Source organism: Eriocheir sinensis, chromosome 17, assembly GCF_024679095.1.
Source record: "Eriocheir sinensis breed Jianghai 21 chromosome 17, ASM2467909v1, whole genome shotgun sequence".
NCBI lineage: Eukaryota > Metazoa > Arthropoda > Malacostraca > Decapoda > Varunidae > Eriocheir > Eriocheir sinensis.
In genome coordinates, this window is record NC_066525.1 from 10,193,268 (window position 1) to 10,218,335 (window position 25,068).

At 38.9% G+C, this 25,068-nt stretch overlaps 1 protein-coding gene across 5 annotated transcripts in view; it reads left to right on the plus strand.

The window, feature by feature from the left end:
- The window catches only part of LOC126999928 (pyruvate dehydrogenase phosphatase regulatory subunit, mitochondrial-like), a 27,885-nt gene continuing 2,817 nt past the window's right edge, over positions 1 to 25,068 (plus strand). Inside the window, exons 1-20 of one of the 5 annotated variants that reach the window (XM_050863091.1) lie at positions 3 to 185; positions 846 to 1,132; positions 1,976 to 2,210; positions 2,919 to 3,013; positions 4,073 to 4,200; positions 5,314 to 5,417; positions 7,281 to 7,422; positions 14,942 to 15,084; positions 15,714 to 15,796; positions 16,379 to 16,560; positions 17,135 to 17,259; positions 17,601 to 17,797; positions 18,611 to 18,765; positions 19,635 to 19,774; positions 19,948 to 19,995; positions 22,421 to 22,569; positions 22,673 to 22,871; positions 23,020 to 23,142; positions 23,861 to 24,007; positions 24,755 to 24,930. In XM_050863091.1, the coding sequence (XP_050719048.1) occupies positions 2,025 to 2,210; positions 2,919 to 3,013; positions 4,073 to 4,200; positions 5,314 to 5,417; positions 7,281 to 7,422; positions 14,942 to 15,084; positions 15,714 to 15,796; positions 16,379 to 16,560; positions 17,135 to 17,259; positions 17,601 to 17,797; positions 18,611 to 18,765; positions 19,635 to 19,774; positions 19,948 to 19,995; positions 22,421 to 22,569; positions 22,673 to 22,871; positions 23,020 to 23,142; positions 23,861 to 24,007; positions 24,755 to 24,930 (2,522 nt within the window). In that variant the 5' untranslated portion in view covers positions 3 to 185; positions 846 to 1,132; positions 1,976 to 2,024. The other 4 variants (XM_050863092.1, XM_050863090.1, XM_050863093.1 and 1 more) reach the window with 4 other exon arrangements.

The window sequence follows — 25,068 nt, forward strand, 5'->3', positions numbered from 1 at the left end:
ACTTATTCCTCCGTCTTCCTCCTCCAACCTGCTATTCCACTCCTCTTCCCCTATGATCACCACGGATACCATCACCAACTTCAAGCTCAAGTTCAGAGACCATGCAAAAAGGACTTTCAAGTTCCATCCCAGACCAAGACCAAAATGGGAGTCGCGGCCAAGGGAGAGCAGCAGCAACCACTCCGGTAAAACACTTGTTTCTCCTAAGTTACTGTGACACGTGGGATTTATTTTAACTAGAGCTTATGATGGTGTTGAGTTTCTGAATAATTCGTCGCCAGATGAGACTGCCAGTTAGCGAATGACATGTACTACGCGGCTGCTTACTGAACGCGAACACAACCATTTAACAAGAGTTAGATGATGTAGAGAAAGACTCTGCCCACTCTGTCCATATGTTCTTAGCTGAAAAGTCAAAGAGATTGGCTTGACAAATGCATATTACTTCGCTTTACCGGATCACACGCACATACGCATAATACTGTTGGCATCGGTCCAAGCTCACAAATACCTTGCTGTCCACCTCTCAACAATCTGGAAATTAAACACACACGCAGGCCTCATCGGTTTATAAGCGGTTTATAAGAAATTTCCATGTTCTTGGGGGCCCTTGGGGTTGGTGTCATTTTATGGGTGAGGGGACACCCACCCCTCTGACATATGCCCCCGTTGATTGATTGATACAAGACACATGATGTATAACACTTGTGAGTCAAACACCGGTGGGTCAATGTTCAGGAAAAAATTCATGTTGGGCAGACCTTTTTTCTGGTAAGTTTGAATATGTTTTAAATTAAACTGCTAACTATTCCCGTTAGAAATCACTAGTTTCCTAAGTTTTCTAGCATCAGCTGCTGATTATGTGGGACTACAAGAAAACTCCCACCCAAGAAGAGAAAGACTGTGCTACATGAGGGGCACACAGGGCAACACTCAAGGCAGCGAACTCTGGTGCACAACTCCTTCTCACACAGCTGAGCACGTCTCTTTAACTGCCTGGCGAAGGAGATCCGGGACTTAACTACAACATCAGTGGACAGCATGAAACACAGCCTGGACAGATGGCCAATACCAGGATACCCAAGCTCGCACTACAACACCCTCCCTGAAGTCACCCAAAGGGTAGAAATTGGTGAGGGCCCTGAAACCAGTGATGGCCCATCTCAGCTGTGCTAATATCTATCAGGCAGAATAAACCAAAGTAAAAAGGTGATAGATGAAAAAGCTAAGTAAAGAAAATGGACCTGAACCTTGGTAAAAAAATTGTATCTTCAATCACCAGGTCACCAAATTACAATTTTAACCCGGTAGCAGCGACGGGCCAAATTTGTGCCATGATATTTACCCCCCAAAATAGATGATACATAATCTGATCAGAAATGCTTTGATATATATTATGAAATGGTTTGTGTGAGGGGTGATTTTTTCTCATTTTTCTCATATGGTGGGACCATTAAGAAACATGATCCCCGCTGCTACCGGGTTAATTGCCAATTGGAAAATGAGAATTTTATCAGCAAAATTAACAGTTGGCAATCAGGGTTAGCAGCCAGGCTTCCCAGGAAGCCATTGCACAGAGAAACATGCAAGGCTCTTCCAGATACAAGTGAACTTTTACACATAGTGAAGTTAATGTTTTGATATGATGCTTTATATTCCATGTCCTGATTCTGACAGCTCACCTCTTGCATGTGTGAGTTAGGTGTCTAAGTTCCCAGTCATATAGTTATTTGCACGCTTTTCATGAAAGTAATCTAAGCAGCACTTGACACAGGGATGCAAAGTCAGTATGATTCACTAAGAGTTTTTTTTATATTTAAACACTGTACGAGTTAACAGGTCAGCCAAGCTACTGCAGATAATTTCCACTCTATACACAATTCTTTGAAGACACTTCAGTAGTTATTTAATTTTTATATATGAATGTTTTGCACTATGCACATGCTTATATATATTGGCCATGGTATCTTTTCAGAAGAAACCAATGAAGCCAGAGAAACATTACTAGGAAAGTTTGAGAAACTATGCATCACAGAGGCTTTGTTGGAATTACATCTGCAGGAAGAAAAGTTCTTCAAATAAATGCAGCATGTTGCAGGGAATTCGGTTCATGTCAACTTTCAAGAATATCATCATCAAGAGCATTCAGATTGAAGTCGCCATTTATCTTCAGTAAGAGATACAGTTCATACCTTCCATCTCAAGCACAGGTATGTTCTAAACTCTATTATGGAATTAACCATCATACAATAAGTACTGAAGACATGTAAATACAGTTGTTGTTTTCTCTAAATTTTCTGATATATTCTGTTCATCTTTGTTAAATACAATAAAAATATTAATCATATTTCCACTGGTTGACAGTCCTAGCTGTCTGAATCCTTGAAGGCAGAAAATGATAACCAAACAACCTGAGTTCCTGAAAGCAAGAAATTAAATCCTCCAGAAAGAATAGAATTTTGTGAAATATGGAGTGCAGAAAAAAAAGTCAATAATCTGAAATCTGGATAACAGGAATTAATTTATAAAATAATACTAATACATGAAATAATTTTAAAGACAGTATGATCAGACTTTTTTGTTTGACCCTTTAGTGTCAAACTGTTGCCCCATGAACTTCACAACAGCATGAGCTTCGTAACTTATTTTTACACAGATTTTCCCTTGTGCAGGGATCAGTGTTGTAGGTCTCAAAACCAGCCTTGGACCTGTATTCTCAGATGCCTTCAGCTCCCACAACAAATATTTCCAAGGGCTGCAAAGGAGATTAGTTGAGTCCTCATGAGTGTCTCACATTTATTGTGCAGAATCCTTGTCAGACTAGGCTCATAAAACTACCCATGGAAATACCCACAACCTCCACGAAAGCCTTTTTGTTACTCAACAAATAGAAGTTATACTATGGTATTGTTTGACAGGTTGTGGTATGTGGTGCTGGTGTAGTGGGAAACAGCATAGCGTACCACCTCACTCGTGAAGGATGGACAGATGTTGTTTTATTGGACCAAAGCAAGTAAGGCCATCAACCCAGGACAACACATAATATATTACTATCTTAATTGTTTGATATTTTCCATCATAGGATTGCGAGCAAAGAGTCAGACTTGGTACAGAGTATATGAGGTGCTCAGAATAGAAAGGGTGAACTCTTTGCCAAAAGAAAATAGACCTTTAGGTACCACCATAAGTGTGTTCCTTTCCTCTATGCCAAGAGATCAGGAGTTTGTCTCTTTGTTAGTGAAAAGAGCAGGTATAAAAGGCAAATCAAATTTGGCTTTCCTGCCTCTAGCATGGGGTAGTGTGTTTAAAAATGGAATTTTCTCCTAACTTACTTCTGGCAAGTTTGCCCCTTTTATTCTTGAAGCCTCATATAAGGGCAAGATTTAGGGAGACTGGTTTAGGATGACCACCAGTGAAATGAATCAATAGAGTGGAGGCATATTGGAGGTAGTTAGTGGGTGAGGGATTGAGTGTGCTGAGAGGGAGAGACAGAACAGGGAAAGTTGTTATTTTCCTTAGTTAATTGTGGCAAAATATTGGCAAGTAGCCCTGCACTGGATGCAGCTGCAGTTATATCCACAGGAAATAATGTTTTAAGGAAACACGTCACATAGAAAACTTTGGATTCTTGCTCCCCCCCTTGTTTACAATTACTAAGTGTCACAATGTAACACAGTTCACTCTCCCTGAGTGTGCGGCGCATTGTCCAGTTTCCAGTATTGTCCAACTGAATATATTTCTAGAAGAGTACTATTTTGGCTACATGATATGAATGACAATTCTTAGTAGCACCACCAATAAACCTTTTTTACTTCTTTAATATCACACAATAATGGTCACTAATAACTGTTTCACAGGCATCTACTAAAAATTGTTGTCGAGAGCCTGCTGTAGGTGGTACATATTATAATTGAATAGAGTATGATCTATTTAATGTAATTGTAATTGTAAAGATGAAACAAGTGAACATACTGTTGAGGCTATAAGGTTACAGATGATAGTGATGGCAGTGTATAACCTTTTTTGCATGTACTTTTTTTGTCTCACTTTTGTTTTATTTTTCTGTTTTCAGAATAGGGTCTGGAACCTCCCACAATGGGTCAGGAGTCTTGGGGCTATTCAAACCATCTTCAGAAAGACAGATTGTCACTTACTCTGTCAACCTTATTAAAGCTCTCCAAGAGGAAGGTCATAACCTAGGTATGTAATGTAAAGTCCTCTTTTATTTGTTTTTCAATCAGAATTTGCACAGCAAGACATCCATGAGAGACAAAACCACTCGTAATGCCTAATCCAACACCTCGATTTTCAGCCCCTGTAGTGTGTAATGCTTTTCCACGTCCTTGCTGGGCTCGCTCTTCAAAAGAATATAAAGAATGCTAGAGCCAACTTTATACTCCTCCAAGCTGTAATTGCTCTCTCCTTTCTCCAGCTTTTCAACCCTGTCTATTTTTTGCTTTAGATCATGTCTCATTTTCATTTGGGGTAGCCATTGTGGATAAAAGTGTCAAGGGGCTCCAGAATGGCTAGCAGTGTCCAATTGTGAACAGTACCAGAGATTAGATACTGCCACTGGTGTGTGTGACTCTGCAACTCGTAGTTTTTTTTTAGGTTCTGCCTGTAGTGCCAGTAGGCTCTTTTGAGGGGCCTCTTGGATGGACTTAGCTCGTTAGTGGCACAGGCGAATTTTATTTATAGTGGCTGCTGTGATATATGACTACTTGGCCCATGCTGGCCCCCCTGTGCTCCACTTAGCCGAAGTCACTGGTTAGGGTTGATTGAAGATCTGGGCAGCATGTTGGTAATCTTCTGCCACTCGTTGATAGTTGAAAATTGAGTGGGACTCAAACCTAGGTCCTGAGGCACACTGTGCCTGCATGCTGACCACTTGGCCACTGCTTCTCCATGTGCAAGTGTGTGTTTGTGCATTCCTGTGTCTATGTGTGTTCCTTTATCTGTGTGTGTGTGTGTGTGTGTATAGGCGTACGAGCTTGGGGGGCTGGGGGAGCTGCAGCCCACCCTGATTTGGGCAGACCAGGATTTTTCGATCAGAGTAGCCATCGTAGCATATCTTTTGGAAAAGAAAGGGATGTGAGAAATATTTTTTTCTAACTTGATTTTTTTTGTATGCCTTAACTTTATTATTCATAGGAAAAAACCCTTTTTTCTAATGATGTTTAAGTGTATTATGAAAAGTGAGCTATAATTTAGTTTTTCTGCATCCATTCATATAGTCATGTACAATTTTGTGGCATTCATGTTTAAGATTTCTGCTTCTTCATCTGAAGAAATATTGTTGTTAAATATTTTCAGGCTTGAAACAATGTGGCAGTTTGAACCTGGCACGAACAAGGGACAGAGCAATCGCTCTTAAACGGAGAGTAGCATACACAAAACCATCTGGACTTGAATGTGAAGTAAGTTTGGATGGCATCCTTATTTTTTTTCTGTTATTTTAACTAAAAGGCAGTATCAGATTACAGGCCTAGGGAATGAATGGGCTCTTACTGTTTGATACATCCCCTTTTTGGTTCAGTATCTCTTACCTTTGTGTCACAGTATGTAGTCTATCTTCATAAGATAGACAAAATACTATTGATATATAAAAAACCTGGGGATAGAATAAGAATCAAAGGAGGAAGGAAAATGTAAAGAGATACAGATGCTACAAAGATGGACTTGAAATGGTCAACAATTGATAGAGGTTCATTTGCCACGATCTTACCAAGAAATAGACTCATGATCACCAAGGGGAGGCAGTGGCTAAGTGGATAGCATGATGTTGCCACATCCAGGACGACACAGATTTGCACCCTGCCCAATGCCACAAGCTGGGATTTTTCAGTCACTGCCGAGTGTCCTAAGACTACACACATACTGTCCAGAAGACCACCTATCAACCTGGACTCCACTGTTAATAGTTTTAGGGGAAGAACAGTGACCTTCTACCAGTGCTGTGCACCGCTAAACAAAAAGTTCAATTCGCTAACTGGTAAACTGATAAAGAAATTAGTGGAAGCTAACGCTAACTGCTAACTTTTTTTATATGGACTTAGCTTCGGTTTAGTATTTTGGTTCTAAAACCCTGTCTGTCCATTAATGATGGCCTCCTTGTGTTGGCACATGACGAACCGGAAGTGCAAGACATTGGTGTTCGTCATATCTCTTGATTTAAGGATAAAGTACTTCTCCAGGTGGGGCCACGGGTTCTGGAACTTCTGGAACTCCTAGACAGCTTGAATGTCCTCTGCCTCACCCACAGCTTCTGCCAGCTCCCTAACAGGGTCAGCATCCTCAGGAGGAACAAAAACGTCCTCACTCTGGTTACCTTCCATGATGTTGATAACGATAAACAAGGCGACAATAATGAATGTGACTACACGTTGACAACGTCGCAGCTGAACTGAACAAAGAGCCCAACAAGTAACAAGAAGAGAAAAGAAAGAAGCCTCCTGTTTATCCTAAATCCGTATATTTTACCCAAGATTTCCCGTAAATTTACGATATCGAATTCTTGTTATTAAATCCAGAGTTCAAAGAGTTAGAAATGGAAGATGCATCACCCTAAAATACCAAAAAGTTTCCCTAATAATTGTCCATTTACCCTACTTTAAGGCGTGATTTACCCAAAAATGAAAGAACTGGAATTATTGCGCCATATGGCTCTACTGGTGCTGTGTCTGCCCACAACGGACAAGACCAAACCTGTATGAATTTTTTAGTGGACTTAAGTTAGGAGGAGGAACTATACTTAGCGGAAGCTAACTGGACCACTAACTGTTTCCAAAGTTAGCGAAAACGCTAATCAGCTAACGAATAAGTTAGCTTCGCTAATTAGCGGTTAGCGGAACTGTGCCCACCACTGCCTTCTATCACAGCAGAGATAGATCAGCCTGAAAGGAAACTGGAGATAAAAGTACAAAGAGAGGGATATAATCTGTAGGAGAGTAGTTAAGAAAGCAAAGATTTGTGCCAGACTCTTAAAAGCTTTCAGGTTGTTTAAGGTAACAGCAAAAGTTTCACTGAAATGGCTATGAGAAGATGATGACCTGGAGTCAGTTAGGAAAGGACGGTCATCAGTAAAACGCCCCTTGCGGAAACCATACTTTATATTTGTTTACCCTTGGGTGGCCTTCCTTGCCATAAAAAAGTATATGTGCATAATGTAAGCTTGATTGATCTGATTGAACATGTAGTATATTTGTTGTTCTTAATGTACCAAAGCACGCCACTGCATAAATGCAGGTAATGGGCCTTACTTAATGTGAATCTTCTTTCAGTGGTTAGATCGCCATGAAATAAAACGTCTGCATCCCCACCTGTTCACTGGGGACCTGGAGGGTGGTGTGTGGATACCTGCTGATGCTGTAGCTGACCCTTACACAGTTTGTGCCACTTTGGCTTCCCTTGCACAAAGTCAAGGTGAGTAAACTTATTTCACAACACAGAGTTAAGAAACAAAAGCACACATAGTGGAGGAGCACATATTAGCTGAAAGAACATAACATACACAAAAACAAACAAACAGAATGTAGATATGGAGACAGGGTACTAAGAGCATAGCTTATATATATATATATATATATATATATATATATATATATATATATATATATATATATATATATATATATATATATATATATATATATATATATATATATATATATATATATATATATATATATATATATATACATACATACATACAAGTAACTCTCGATTTACGCAAGTATTGCGTCCTTGAAGAAGTCGTGTAAATCAAAAACAATGTAAATCAAACAAGAGGTAGGTTTCTGTCGAAAAATAAATATTCACTTCATTCAGTGGAGAGAGAGAGAATATCCATATCACCGAGATATCCACTCAGGCACTCAGTCTCAGCTTCACTTGTGTGAGGAAGAAATGAGGGACATCATGAGCGGCTGGCTAGTATTGGTACCGGTACCGAGCAGTCTCGTACCGGTACCGTACTGTATAGCTGGTACCATTAGTACCGGTACTGGTACTGGTACCTGCCCACCCCTATTGTTGAGTAGCGTGGCAGTGTGGGTACTGTATTGTTGTTCAAGTGGCGCACGGGAAGAACTGAGCTCAGCTGTGTGGCTGTGGCGCCGTGTGAGTTCAGTTGCGTGAGACATATGGTGGCCACTCCATAAAATATCGCGTATAAGTGGAAAAAACGTGTAAATTAAACATTTATTTGGATTTTGGACTCCGCGTTATTTCAAAAACACGTAAACCAAACTCGCGTAAATCGAGAGTTACCTGTATATATATATATATATATATATATATATATATATATATATATATATATATATATATATATATATATATATATATATATATATATATATATATATATATATATATATATATATATATATATATATATATATATATATATATATATATATATATATATATATATATATATATATATATATATATATATATATATATATATATATATATATATATATACACACACACACACACACATACATACAGTAATCCCTCGGTACAGTGGACTAATTTTAGGGGAACTTACCGTATTTTGCGGCGTATAATGCACACCGGTGTATAACGCGCACCCCAAACTTTAACCCGCACAGTGTCGTCTTTTGTCATCAATAGGGGTCATGCCAGGTTGCACTTTTTTCGTATTTTTTTTATTTGCCCCTAAAATGTAAAAAAAAAAAAAATAATAATAATAATAATAATAATTTGATATATATATTATTTATATGCGAGGAATGGAACCCTAGATTGTTCGTTGTCTTATTTTTCTCATACCAGGAAAGGGAAATTTAGCTTTAATTTTTTTTTAGAGCCTATATTCTTTCCATTATAAACACTTCTCACTACCCTAAAGCATGAGTAATGTATAAGTACTTCTTTGCATCACAAAAACCTAAAAAAATAAACAGGAATTGTAAGAACAAGAAAATGATTGGATGTGCATCAAGCAACACCGCTCGCTTCAAGGTCGTCTGTACTACAACTGTAGTTCACAAAGTTCAACAAAACACTATGAAGCTTCAGACGATAAGTTTTCATTTCCGATTACTCTGAACCATAATTTACAATTCCTCATGCCTTACTGATTATAGAATCAAGGAGTAATTACCTAGAAGAAAGTAACTTACCTTCTTGTATAATGATTTTTGTTGGAATGCGGACAAATGTACAGAAAGGCCCTTTAACATCCATTTACAAATACGAAGACTTGTCAAATTATTCCTCTTTACTGTCAATGAACAATATTACATACACAAACAAAAGTAAAGGGCGTATGAGCCCTCAAAAGAGCTTGCGCATATATATGTACTAAACACTTCCCTAAGAGGTACGTATATGTACGTACTAAACACTACAGGTTAAGACAACAATTTCTGAAAAAAAAAAGTTCTTTAAATGCTCAGAAATATGTACGGTTAAAGAACATTGATGATATACAGTTTCCCAAAATTTATATATTTTTGGTGTAACCTGTACTGCTTGAATTGACAAATGTCCTTGAGTAAAGCAATGAAAATGGCGGTCGGGCTGGTGTTATGAGAAATACATCCCCGTACATACTGATGATGCACAGCTTCTGATATCATAATTAGCATATTATTCTCCCCATCACTTGTAGGTTATGACAGACAACTGGGCAAGACACAATTCACGCCGTTCTGGTGACATGCGGCATGCAGCTGTTTGTTGTATGGGTGTGGTTGTGTGGTTTTCAAACCATGCAAATGGCGACCGGGCTAGTGTTGCGCAAAATAACTCCTCGTACAAGACTCACGATGTACAGTTTCTGATATCATATTTACCCCATTATTCTCACTAATATTAATAATTAATAATGAACACATGGATATTTTTTTCCAATATGATTTTTTTATGTAGCTTAATGCTGAAATTGGCAACAGTGCTCCTTAGTCATACAAAACAATGCAAATGGTGCTTGGGTTGTGTCGGCGCCCGACGGAAAAGCAGGATAACAACAAGGCATGTGCGATCCTCCACCGATTTAATTTTTGTACAGTAGTTATTTGATCGCCCTGTATTCTCTGGTAACATATTATAGGACAGCTATGGACTACAAAGGCTCATAAAGAATAATAAAGGTAAGTTTGCAATTGTTATTGGACAAGACGAAAAAAAAGACCCTTAACCCTTTCATTGCTAAATGCTCGCAGCGAGCGTTAGGCGTATTTGCTGGTGGTGCTAAATGCTCGCTGTGAGCTCCACCCGCACTCAAATCTCCCACGTATGAGAGTGTTCCAACACTAATTCTCACAACACAGGATTGCCAATTGAGTGGGTTCTTCACTAAATTTGGTGGAAAATCATATCAGCCCAGTGCGGCAAATCTACGGACGAGTAACTGGTGGATGTTCTTGCCTAATATAGTGCCATTTTTGCATAGCTTCACCTATCACCTGACTGATTCTTTGACCAAATAGTTGTAAATATTGCAGTTGGCAATCCTCCCTTGCCAGAATCTGAAGGAGAGATGTCCGCAGTTCCCTCAATATGGCTGATCATCCCGCACGCACTGACATAAGTGTTAACATTCGACACTCCCTGAACGTGCATGTACGTTCGCAAGAGAGGCATACATAACCGACTCCTATAGATATGGACCTCCTCTTTCCAATGGTGTTTTTGGTTTTTAGCTGTGATGAATAGTTTTTGAGATACAGAGGTTAAAAGAAACCCCCCATTGGGCTGCCCGACTGCGCCTGAGGGGATAGTCGCGTCCGCACCGCGCGCAAGGAAAGGGTTAAAACACCCCAAAGATGTAAAAAAAAAAAAAAATAAATAAATAAAATGTTCTTTCGGCATATAACGCGCTGGGGTAAACTCTCAGGCATTTTTTATGTGAAAAAGGTGCGCGTTATTCACCGCGAAATACGGTAGTCCATTAATGCCGAAAGTCTGTTGTAGGCATTGAAAATTTAAAAATACGTGTAATAATACAGACTAACCTATTAAACATCAGCATATAGTTTTTAGGGTGTATGTTGTCTGTATAGCTGCACAATTTAAAAATACGTGTAATAATACAGACTAGCCTAATAAACATAAGTATACAGTATATCTTCTCGCTTGTCACGTACGTAAGTAGCGTGTGATCATCAGTTTGTATTCATTTAATCCCTTTTGAATTGTGTGGATGCATGTCCACGTCGGTCCGAATTTGAATCAAATTTGTAAATGGCCTCCTTCAATTTTTCTGTTATTGCAAATATTTCTGTTAACTGCTGAACTGTTGGCTCATCTTTCTTCTCTTTTTCCTCCTCCTCATCATCAGCCTCCTCATCATCAATCATGTCTTCTGCACTACGTAGTGTTAAAAAAAAACGTCACTTGTGATATCAATAATGTCAATGATAATGTTTATAATGATAATTATGATCATTGTGTTAGCCATCACGAAGGGCGCTGCATGTGTAGCCATGTAGCCTCTCTCTCTCTCTCTCTCTCTCTCTCTCTGTGTGTGTGTGTGTGTGTGTGTCAATAATGATGTTGATAATATAATTTGTCAGGTTGTGTGTGTGTGTGTGTGTCCAGTTTCATCTGCATTGAATATTTGAAGAAGATCGTAACCGCCGCCCTCGATCAGCTGTTTCAAGACATCAGTGACACCCAGACCATCTTCCTTTTTTTGATAGTGTCTTTTCTTAAACCTTGAGAACCAACCACTGCGAGGACACGACACGTGCACGTAGTCAACACATCGTGACGCCACCGTAGCGTTTTTGATACTTATCGAAACTACTGTATAGTTTTTAGTGTGTATGTTGTTGGTATAGCTGCACAGCACACCCCTGTGGGGGTTGCTGTATTGTTACGGGTGTGATACGAGTATCAGACATGTACTACAACAAGTCCCCAATTTAGAAGCAATTTCTGTTCCCAAACATTTGCTTGTAGTAAAACGGAAATGTGTTAATCTAAGCGAAGTTTCCCCTTTAATTCCATTATAGACATTGAGATGCGTTCCTGTGCGCTCCCCAATAATTCACCCGTTTCAAAATCCAAGACTCCGTATAATAGAAGAGAATACCTGAACAACTTAGAATCATATAAACATGGTAAAATTTTAAAGAGCTGTTAATTAATAAATTAATAATGTACCTACTTATGGGGAGGCGGTGGCTGAGTGCCTCGTGTTCAGGAGGGCAGTGTTTCTTAATCCCGCCCGGTGCCACCAAGCTGGGATTTTTCAGCCGCCGCCGAGTGGCTTAAAACTACCCACATGCTGTCCAGAAGACCACCTATCAACCCGGACTCTAGATTCTAGGATCAAAGATGAGCTCTGGGAGGGCAGCATGAGCCAATGCAAGATGGCGCCACTATAAACACTCGCCTGCGCCAGAACGGGCTGGGCCGACCATCAGGACCTACCGGAAAGAAGCCTTGGACCGACCATCAGGATCCACCTGGAAGAAGCCTAATAATAGGCTGCAATGTAAAAAAAAAAAAAAAAAAATGATATTAGTGCTTCAAATTTATGTGTGTGCGTGTGTGTAGGGGATGGCTCTGCACGTAGCTGGCCGAACTTTGCTCCCCATGTCTCTGATTTGCCCCTGAGCCAACAGGTCTGTCTGTGATTGGTCTGTTGCTTCAACAGTGTCACCAACACTAACAAACACTTGGCCATTTTCCATTATATTTACGTCTTGGATTGATACATAAGACTCTTATGGGGTAAATAAGTTTTTCATTTGAATGGGAACCACAAGGAGGAAATTAGTTCATCAGGTGGCCTGAAGAAGGCTATTGAAACCGAAGGATGGCAGAGCAGATAAAGAGAGGAGGGCGAGATGGCTAGCAGACGCTCTTGAAGTTGCCGGATGCAGTTGATTCAAAAACTATTCTCGGTTGGTCCCTGTGGATTTCTCACCCTCTGACGTTGTCTTTTATATCTGAAATCTGTTATAAGCGGGTCCGTTGTATCAAGAGTTTGCTGTATATATATATATATATATATATATATATATATATATATATATATATATATATATATATATATATATATATATATATATATATATATATATATATATATATATATATATATATATATATATATATATATATATATATATATATATATATATATATATATATATTTTTTTTTTACAACAAAGGAGACAGCTGAAGGGCACAAAAAAAGGAAACATTAATAAAAAAGCCTGCTACTGCTGCTCCTAAAAAGAATCCAAAGAGGTGGCCAAAAGAGGGGTCAATTTCAGGAGGAGAGGTGTCCTGATACCCTCCTCTCGAAAGAGTTCAAGTCGTAGGCAGGAGGAAATACAGATGAAGAAAGATTGTTCCAGAGTTTACTAGCGTGAGAGATGAAAGAGTGAAGATGCTGGTTAACTCGTGCGTAAGGGATTTGGATAGTAAAGGGATGAGCTTTAGTAGAAAGTCGTGTGCAGCGTGGCCGCGGGAGCTGGGGGAGGCATGCAGTTAGCAAGTTCAGAAGAGCAGTCAGGGTGAAAATAACGATAGAAGATAGAAAGAGAGGCAACTTGGTGGCGGAATTTAAGAGGTAGAAGACTATCAGGAAGAGGAGGAGAGCTGATGAGATGAAGAGCTTTAGACTCCATGCTGTCCAAGAGAGCTGTGTGAGTGGAGTTCCTTCACATGTGAGGCATACTCCATACGAGGGCAGACAAGGCCCCTGTAAATGGATAACAACTGTGTGAGGGAGAAGAACTGGCGGAGACGATACAGAACGCCCAACCTCGAGGAAGCTGATTTAGTGAGAGAGGAGATGTGAAGTTTCCAGTTAAGATTTTGAGTTAAGGATAGACCGAGGATGTTTAGTGTTGAAGATGGTGACAGCTGAGTGTTGTCGAAGGATAGGGGATAGGTGTTTGGAAGATTGTGTCGAGTTGATAGGTGGAGAAACTGGGTTTTTGAGGCACTGAAGGACACAGGGTTCCTTTTACCCCAATCGGAAATGATAGTAAGGTCTGAGGTTAAGCGTTCTGCAGCCTCCAGCCTGGAGTCATGTAATTCCTGTTGAGAGGGTCTTCTGTTGAAAGAAATTGAATAATGCAGAGTGGAGTCATCAGCATATGAGTGGATAAGACAGTTTGTTATGGAAAGATCATTGATGAATAATAGGAGGAGAGTGGGTGATAGAACAGAGCCCTGTGGAACACCACTGTTGATAGGTTTAGGGGAAGAACAGTGACCGCCTACCACGGCAGAGATAGAATGGCTGGAAAGGAAACTGGAGATAAAGGAAAAGAGAGAGGGATAGAATCCAAAAGAGGGCAGTTTAGAAAGCAAAGACTTGTGCCAGACTAATGCAGGGCTGGGGCGAGGCGAGCTCATGAGGACAGAGGTGAGTTGGGGGGAAGGGTAGCAGGTGTGGGAATGCCACTTGATCCACTGCAGGAAATTTTATAATTTATATTGTTTTTATGTAAATTTGACTTATAACATGTTAACCTCTTCAGTACCATGACGCAGTATATGAGTCATTTCATCTCTCGAACCATATCCTAGAGACGCTGTATGTCATATATGGTCATGGATGTCTTATATTAGTCTGTAAAAAAGAGGATGGCATGGAGGTTATGTTTTGTCTGCTTGTATTGAAGGGGTTAATTTGGTTTGTTCCATGAATGCTAAAGAATTTGTATCATGGAATTATACTTTATAAAAAAATATAAACTTCAAAACTTTTTTTAGAGAATAATTTATTGTCATAGACCATTTTCATTGAGGACAGAGAGAAAACAAGACATAAGAAGTTGATGAACTAGTTCTGGCTGGGTTTTTTTTATTTTATCTGTAGCAAAGTGCAAATTACATAAAAATATGATAAATTCAAAATATATAAGTAATATCCCATTACAACCCTAATGTATTTTATGTATAGTTCATCACTTGTACTTAAAACAGTTCTCTCTTCCAGGAGCTGTCTATGTTGAAGATTGCACTGTGGAAAGAATTGTAACAGATGAAGTGCTTCATTCACAAATTGTTCCCAAAGTCACCCATATTATTACATCTCTTGGCACAATCCACTGTGAATACTTTGTAAATGCTTCAGGAATGGTTAGTTATGAGTTTTAGTTAAATCACCAGGATTGTTTAGATACAAAATGCATGTTATGTCCTGCATCTTAATATTCTTTCTAAGGATTATACTTGGATATATGCATGGCTGCACTATTTGTTTAAAACTTATTTTCCCTTATTCATAATCTCTTGCAAAATGCTTAGTATACCCTTTTTATTCTTTTGTTAATTATAATATCAAATATAATCTACCATTTGCATGGAAAATGTGAGAGCGCTGTAATCCCTTCATCACCAACTTCATTGATATTAACTGTCATTATTTTTGTACCTTCCATCCTTTCTGTAAATTTTCATTATGTGTGTTCTTTCCATCCTCTCTGTAACACCGTATCACCTTAGCCCGTTTCCTTCACTTTTCTCGGGACTTTCAGATTCACACTTCCACATTCCATTTCCTCTTCTCTCAGTTCTTTAAATGAAAAAGAATAAATGCAATAGCAACCAGGAAGCTTTAGCCATTCCAGCCATTGTTGACAGGACAGTGACAAAGGTCATTCTTTGCATTATATATTTGTTGTTTGAATTGCTGAGAGTATGAAGCAATTAACATACTAATGCTTTTTCTTATTCAAATAATTGACATATGTACTTCTTATTTCCAGTGGGCTCGAACGTTAGGGGAAAGAAGTTCTCCAAAGGTCCGTGTTCCAGTTTTTCCTGCTGAACATTTTTATCTTTATACAAAGTAAGGCATCATAGATAATATCTTGCATGCAAACTATGTAAGGAACCCTTCAAAGGTTTAGGTGCTATGAAACATTCATATCTGATTTGATATTTCTTAGGAAAAAGTAAGATATAACTAGCAAATACTAGTGCTGTTTAAAAAGTATGAGGATGCTCCAGAGGATTGTGTATGATATGTGTATTGAATATTGGACAGAAAGAGGTGGAGAATATTAGGAAAGGCCTTTGTCCTTCTGTGGACTTTAAACATAAAGGTGATGATCTGTGGTGTCAGATCATAATCAGTGTGAGATGTGATCATAGCCAATGTCACTGTCATAGTCAGTATCAGAGGCTGTGTGAATGGTATGTGAATATGTATAGTAGTGTGGTCCACCATTCTAGTGGGCTCTCTCTTGTTTGGTCATAAGGGCCTTCTTCAGATTTTTCTTGATTGCTTATCTTACCTATTGAGGTATTGGAGCCTGATGATGAATAAATGTACCTTTTAACTAAGACCTGTAAAATTTAGATGACTTCTCCTTTCATGCTATTTGCAGTTCACCCAAATCACTGATCTGATATTTATGTTGCATTACAGACCAATGGCTGAGGCATCAGATGATCACCCAGTTGTTCGGGATTATGATTCTCACATGTTCTGTGTCACCCGAAATAAGCAGTTTATGGTAGGAGGATTTGAGCCTCATGCCAAGCCGGCTTTTGGTGATGGTATTCCTCAAGAGTGGAAAAATACCTTAACAGGCGATGAAGAGCAATTTAGTAAGTTGGAATGCTTTTGTTAGTATTATCATGTAGCATTATAGTGACCCATTGTGACTTTGCCAACAGCTTGCAATCTCACAAGAACAAAGTAATAAATATCATCCCCAGCCATAACCATGGGGATGGCCAAGTCCTGTCTGGCTGCCCACCTCTCATATCATCCCTGTTTTGTGTGTCTTACAATTGATTGTAGGAGCCCTGTGCTACCCTTCACACTCCTCAGTCGTGTCAAGAATATTTTCATATTTCCTTCTAGTTTCTGGAAGGGGGTAAAATTTTTGCATTAATGGGGTCGGTGTGCAGAAGAGTTTTAGCCGAAAAATGTATATAGGCAATGTTGTTATAGTGGCTACTGTTAAAATGTGAGAAATAAGCCAGTGCCATTACTGACACATTGACTCAGTCCTGATGAAAAGTATGGAAAAACTATGATCCAGTGGTTTGTCCATAACCTTGTGTTTTCAACTTTGTGTGTGAATGTAACACAACATTAGGGTTTCCACTTTGTAGATTTTGAGAACTGTCTAGATTCATTTAGCAGTCTTAGTTAAAATTATTTATTTTCTTTCAGAACCAATTCGACTGGCGGGAGAGCATCGGCTTCCTGTATTAAGGGAAGCCGAGTATCAGCCTCTTGTTAATTCTCCTGACACTTTTACACCTGATGGTAAATGGATCCTGGGAGAGGCTCCTGAGGTATGATGTACAACTTTGCCATCATGAACTAGAGAGCATTGTGCACCCCCAAGGGAGGCTTTCTCTGTACTGATGGTGCATGACAATTGGGAGAAACAGTTTGACAAAACATCTTAGTTGATATAATGGATGGCTAGATCTGAGAGAACTTGAAGACCAAACATGCTGATTTTTTTCCATATTCCACTTATTGAAATGTCTTTGACTACCATTTACTGATTTATGACTTAGTAAAAGAGGGATATTCATCATTATTGTTAAGTATTGATATCTTGAAATTACATATAAGACAATTTGTAATACATAAAAAAAGTTACAGGACCTTCTTTTCAAAATTTTAGATTGATAACTACTTTGTGGCTGTGGGGATGAATGGGAACAGTTTACAAGGCTGTGGAGGTGTAGGGCAAGCAATAGCTGAGTGGATCATGTACGGATCCTTGGCCAAGGAGATGTTGGCCTTTGACATCAGACGCTTCATTGACCTCCACAATAATAGACGCTACCTCAAGGAGAGAACAAGGGAGGTAGTTGGCAGGTAAGAACCCTTTACCATATTAAGTATGAGTTTCACTCACTATATTTTATTTACAAATGTAGGCAGCAATGCCATTTCAAGTACTGGTGTTACTATTGGTAGTACATTTTTAGTACTGCTGTTAGTACCAGCAGTACTTATTTAGGTTAATATAGGTAGTGGTACCTCTAGTACTCGAAAACTTAATTCATTAGCGGTAGCTATAATAGTACTTATTGTCCTGAAGGTCTTATTTCACTCTTTCCAATTTCCAGCACATGACATTTTTTTACATTAAATTCTATATCCCATTATGCAACACAATCACTTGGTCGCACGTGATTTGTAAATATTTGCTGGTGACCACTGAGGAAGTCAAGGAAACACGAGAATCCCGAGCGCTTTCGTGTATTTACATCTTCAGGGTGTATTTACATCTTCCCCTGAAGATGTAAATACACGAAAACGCTCGGGATTCTTGTGTTTCCTTGGCTTCCTCAGTGGTCACCAGCAAATATTCTATATCCCATGTTTTGCTACATCTGTAAATTTTATCTAGATAATTTTTTAACTTTTCACTCTTCTTGAGTGTTTATTTTCCTCATGAACACTGACACTTGGTTAAGTAATGGGTTGACATATCAAATATCTTGCCATTAGTAGAGTAGGTGTTTGAGGGTAGGAGGCGTGGGAATGCCACTCTACCCGTGGCAGGACATTTGAATATTATTTTACTTTTTAAAATTTTGACATGTCCAATTGGACATTGGCCTGTCGGTATTGAATCCCATTGTAACTCAAGGATTACCTTTAGTTTATTTTCTTTCTTTACAGACACTACGAAATTCTCTATCCAAGTCAGTGTGAGTACAGGCTGGCTAGAAAACTGAGATGCTCTCCAATCTATAGTGAACAGGAAGCTCGGGGTGCAGTTTTTGGAACAAGAATGGGCTTTGAGCGACCACTGTATTTTGACATAACACATAACCGTAAGATATTGTAATATACAAGTTTTCAAATTAAATTAATAGGTCAGTGTCAACATACTATTGATATAGAATAAAGGTAAGGAAAAGTTGGGGGCAGACACTATGGCTTCATGAGGCCACGGTGTCCATCTCTGTCTCATTGGCCTTTGAGCCTGTGGTGGTGAGGAACCTATTAGCTCTGGACACAGGGCCTGTGTGACATTTGTGTTGCTACAGTTTACCTTCCCCAGGTTTCTCCAGGTACTCATTTATTGACCAGCCTGAAAGGGAGGATGAACAGCTGGGTGAGCTGCACGCTGACTGCCCGGGCTGAGATTTGAACTCAAGCCCGCAGATTCGTTGCTAGCCATGCTAACCACTGGATCATGGAGGCACTATAGAATATACTAGAATATTGACTGCTAAGCTAAAATATCATAATTACTGTATATACTCATGTAAAAGTCTTCACTTGTAAAGCAACCCTTTTTTTTTCTTCTTTTTTTTGGGGGGGGGGGGGGGCACAAAAAGTAAGGATTATTTTATTGTTTTCAAGAATAGCATTCCACCTTTTCACAACTTTGATTCCTTGAATGATGGAATGATGGTATCATCAGATTGGTTAACCAGATTTTTATTGTTTCCTTTCCCTCCACAAGAGAAATAGCAGCTTAGCATCTCTACAGGTTGAATTCCTGTTCACTCATGCCATAATTTTGTTTTCTTTGGCTGACAAAAGAATTTCCATGTAAAAAAATTCAATAAGTAGAGTGAATTATGCTCAAAAATTCTTTCAGGTAATTCATCACATGGAAAACATTAGTATAAAGTTTTACTTATATAATGATTGTGCTGAAAAAATGATAATTTTCAACTGTTTTAATTTCCAGGAGGTGACCCACCAGCACAGATGCCCAAGGGGTCATTTCACAAGCCATCCTTCATGGAGTGTGTAAAGGAAGAGTACCAGGCTTGCAGGGAAGGCGTGGGAGTTATTGACCTTTCGTCCTTTACCAAAATTGAAGTTACGGTAAAATCATAATATTATCATTATTTATCATGGTTTTTATTTTTTCATTTAGGTTCATTATCAAGGCAAAGTGTGCAATAAGTTGCAATGCTTGTTTAGTATATGCAAACACACGCACACACACACACACTTTAAGAGATACTAATAAACTTTTTTTTATTTTTTCTTTCAAGTCTGTTGGATTAGACAAGTATAAGCAGTTTGATGCAGAGGAAGCTAAGGTAATTCTTATTTTAAATATTTGCTTGTATAGTTAACCCCTTCACTACGGCCGGACCAAAACAGCGCCCTGCGCCGTATCCGAGATTGCCGTGCGCGCCAAATTTCAAATGTTGCTATTGAATATAACAAGTTTTCAGCCATAAACTCAACATAATCATCATGTATTTTATATGAAAACATGCAAAATTAAATGGTGCACATAAAGAAACTCACTACGGCCGGGACAAAACAGCGCCCCGCGCCGTATCCGGGATCGCCGCACACGCCAAATTTCAAATATTGCTATTGAATATAATAAGTTATCAGCCATAAACTCAACATAATCATCATGTATTATACAGTTGTCCCTCAAATAGTACGGTTTCCAATAGTACAGTTTCGGTTTTATATGGATTGTCATAGAAGATTTTTTTAGGATTTTTAAATTTCCCGCTTGTCGCACCAAGTAGCCATGGCGTGAGTGGCAACTCTGTTCTACGAGACTGCCACCCATGCACATCATCCCCTCAGTCCTTGTGTGTGCACAAAATCAGGAACACTGTTCTGCCAGATTGAAACATATGTGCATTCCCAAAGTCCGTGTGTGTGCACGACCTCAGCTTCGTTTCTCCATTACCACATAACATGAACATGGGACCCAAGAGACAAGCCAAAACACTTGCTGAAAGCACCCCAAAGCATTTGAGAAAGGTATTCACTTTGCAGAAGAATTCAGATTTAGTAGAAGTTACGTTCTGGGATGCGTTACGTTGCGGTAGGGAGAGCATACCAAGTGAATGAGAGCAGTGTTTGCTGTATCTATCATAGTGTAAAAGAAATTCTTGCTGCAGTAACTGCCAGTGCTCCAAGAGTGGAGATAAAGGCCATTCTTTTCTGTTTGTTCATAAATTAACCTATTATAAACACATTAATAGGCATTTTCTTACCTTAAACAAGAAATTGGTGGGCAGGAGTGGGCACTCCTACGAAATCCGGGTCCTGCCTGGGTCAGTTTCTACTCGCCTGCTAAAGTTGCCAGTTATGCATTTTCTGCTGTAGTGTTACCACGCTGGGCAAGCGACACATCCTGGCAGCGCTCCCTTCCACATTGTCAGCGAGCGAGCCATGTCATACACTCATATTCTCTCTTACTGTTTACCACAGTTTCTATTTCCCTCTAAATCATACTTGAAATAAGATACAAAACGGTAATTCTGGAGATTAACTCCAAAATATGACATTACGCCTCCATATATATAGTTAAGGGACGCATATTTAAACTACTACAACCTGACCTCTAATTGGGGGCTTCGCCCCCCTCGACCCCCCCAGCATAGTAACACTGCACTGTGACTGCAGCAGAAAATGTATAACTGGCAACTTGGGCCCATAGGTACCTAACCGCTGAGCCAGGCGGGACTTGGATTCCGTAGGAGTGCTTCTAGGGGGGCACTAATTTTATGTGGATTTTCGAATAGTATGGGGGTTCTGGGTCCCTAACCCCTGTACTATTTGAGGGACGACTCTATATGAAAACATGCAGAATTAAATGGTGCACATAAAGAAACATAAATTAATTGATAATTTTGAGATGTAATCATAAATATAGATAAAATAACTCGTATATTGGCTAAAGCAAGCCAGGACGCAGGATGCATGTCCTCGGATATAGTACGGGGCATGCAAGGACGCATTATACGCGTCCTCGTGTTGAAGGGGTTAATGTATGATTCATGTATATGTACTGTTTTGAATGTATGTGCATAATGATGTAAAATGGGTTTGTAACATCAGCTTGGGGCTTCATATATTTCCATTTGTTATGAGAAAACCATTTTGTCTACATGCCTAATAACATCAGCAGTTCTCTCATTTATTTATGCAGGTGGCTCTCTTGCAATGTCAATATGAATTCATAAATTTAAAACTATCAAACAAACCCTCCTTATTCAAACAAGCATTGTATGTGGCCAGTATGAGTAGTATATATATATATATATATATATATATATATATATATATATATATATATATATATATATATATATATATATATATATATATATATATATATATATATATATACATACATATACAGTGGGGCCCCGTGACTATAGGATAGAAATAGTTCCAAAATTCATAACTAATGATCCTCAGAACTAGCGAAAATATTTCCACTGGCTGGGAGGAATGAGTGGGCAAGCTGCATCAAGATGGCCCGAGGAGGTATTGTGTGGGGAGTTGTGCGGGAAGTTTGGGCACCAGCAACTTGAGTTCAGTTGACCCCCTGGTTATCCAACATTATGCAATAGAGCAAACAGGTGGTTGAGTTAACTGTGATTTCACATTACATCATTAATGATAATGGGAACTACATATTTTTTTAAGAACTATTTTACTTATGGGACCCAAAATAATTTTGACATGGATTTTTTGTTTCTTCAGTCTGCAGGAAACCAGGTGGTTGAGTTTTTGCAGAAGCTGTGTAGCAATGATGTCAACATGCCTGTCGGGGGAGTGGTGCACAGTGGAATGCAAAATGAAAGAGGTGGCTATGAAAATGATTGTCTTCTTATACGTCGCACAGATAACAGGTGCGATTCTTCAGTTAAACAGTTGAGATATATATTGTTGGGACATCACAAAACTAATAGATTATCAATTTTTTTCTGGTCATAAAACAAACATATTTTACAGCTACCTGATGCTTGCCCCCACAACCCAGCAGACCCGAGTCATGGACTACATGAGGAGACAGATTACTCCAGAGGCTTGTGTTTCAGTGGCAGATGTTACCTCAAAGTACTCTGTGCTAAGTGTTGTGGGTCCAAAATCACGAGAGATGCTCTCCCTCATATGTAACACTGACTTAATATTTTATGAGCACATGGCAAAGGTAACTAACTATGCACATCCCACATCAAAGAAATTTGCATTGTCTTTTCTTGGTTATTGTATACAAGCATGTTTTGGATAAAAAAAAAACATAACTGACTGATTTTTTTATTACTAAATATTGATCAAATTTTTACTCATCTTTTCAGGAGATAAATATTGCCTATGCCTCTGGAGTGTTGGTGCTCTCCTTTACTCATACAGGAGAGCCAGGCTACACCTTAATAATCCCAGCAGAATATACCCTTCACATTTACAGGCAATTGATGAAGGTATGTATTATATAGCTTGCAGTGTTTTATTAAACCATGTCTTACAAAGCAAGATATTATTGGGTGAATGGGTGACACAGAAGTTGTCTGAGGATAGTAGTAGGCAGTGCATTAGGAAACAAGGTTATAATGTGTAAGTCTGAGAAGAGCACGAGACAAAAAAAAGGTACATGGCAGCCAGTAAATGGAGTATGTTGAATTTCAATAATCTTTCTTTTCTGTGACTACTTTCTGGTGGCTTACAAGTGTGTTTTCTGTGTACCAAAATTTTTTGTTCAGTCAATTTTCACCTTAACAAAATACATATATTTATCTTACAAACATATGCTTTTACCATGTGTTGAACACAATAGAGTAAGGAATACTTATGCAAATAAAATAGCTATCTCTTAATGTTTTCTTGTGGTCAAATTTTTAAGTTGATGGATGGAGCTATTGTAAGTGGTGAGTTATGCCGAAGTATATTTCAAGTTTACATTCTTAGCTCATAATTATCTAGGCAAGCCGATAAATACCATAGATTTTTCATGGCAATTATTGTGATGTTCTTAGAATTTTTATGCGACATTAGTTATCCTTTGTCATCGTAATGAAGGGCTTAAAATGTTGTGTACCAACCTTATATGCAGGGCAAAATTTTTGAATGGTGAGATCTTTCTTGTTATTTCCAGGGTAAAATTTTTGAACAGTGAGATCATTCTTGTTATTTCCATTACAGATTGGACATGACTATGGGATCCGAAATGTGGGAATGCTGACGATGCGAACTTTACGAGTTGAGAAGTTCATTCCCTTTTGGGCAGAAGAGTTGGACTCCACAACTACCCCATATGAAGTCGGGAGAGGCTACAAAGTTAAGCTTAATGTATGATCATGATTCATGGACCTTGCAATCTTGATATTGAGAATTACCCTAAGTGATATCATGGAGGTATGGTGAGAGGAGGCACCCTGCTTGGCTTGGACCATTCATCCCATTGAAGCCATGCAGCTGCCACACCTTTGACCGGCAGAATCAGGCTGCCACTATTCACAGCCATACAACCTTTTAGTAGTTTTGCTAACATCAATTAACAGGCCTGCAATATGTATATGTACCAATTTTGTTGGAACATTTTGACAGGTGGAAATTACTAGAAACATATATTTAATTATGGTGCTCATTTGAGTGTATGAAAATTATATACATGTCTATTTTTCAAAACAGAGAGGATCTATATTATGTACAACAGTATTCTTACAAGTTGGTATTGGTACTGATTCTACTGGCAAACAGCTGCCACAAACTGTATCAATCATGCCATTAAATACTAGGAGCTTTTTATAAGCAGCAGAAAACTGTAACTGTCGAGTTGTTATTAGAGTCTTTCATACTTCTAAATGACCGAAGGAAAGTTCAATGTGGTCTGTGACTGAATTTGTCAGGCAGAGCTGGGTGCATCTGGTCACACCTGCTTGTTTTTTGCCAATCACATTATGGCCACCAGTGCTCTGAGCAGCTTCACTTCTCACTTAAGATGGGGTCTCCCTCCCTCTGTACCTCCATGAGAGATATACATATTTTATACGTTGCATCATTATTATAAATTTAATATACATTTCAATGTTTCAGAAAGAGTACTTCATTGGAAAATTTGCACTCATGCGACAGTCCAGCCAAGGCTTGAAGAGGAGGTTGGTCCATTTTGTACTGGAAGACACTTTTGATGCTGATGTAGACATTTGGCCATGGGGAGGGGAACCCATTTACCGTAACAACCACTATGTTGGCAATACAACATCATCAGCGTGAGTATTTGCTTTGTTCTCAGCATAGTTATTGACAAGCTTGGCTCCTTGGTTTCTTGCAGGGGCAGGAACTGGCTATCCATGTTGTTTTGAAATTATCTCCACCTAAAACACTCAGAGCAACAGTAGACTTTAAAC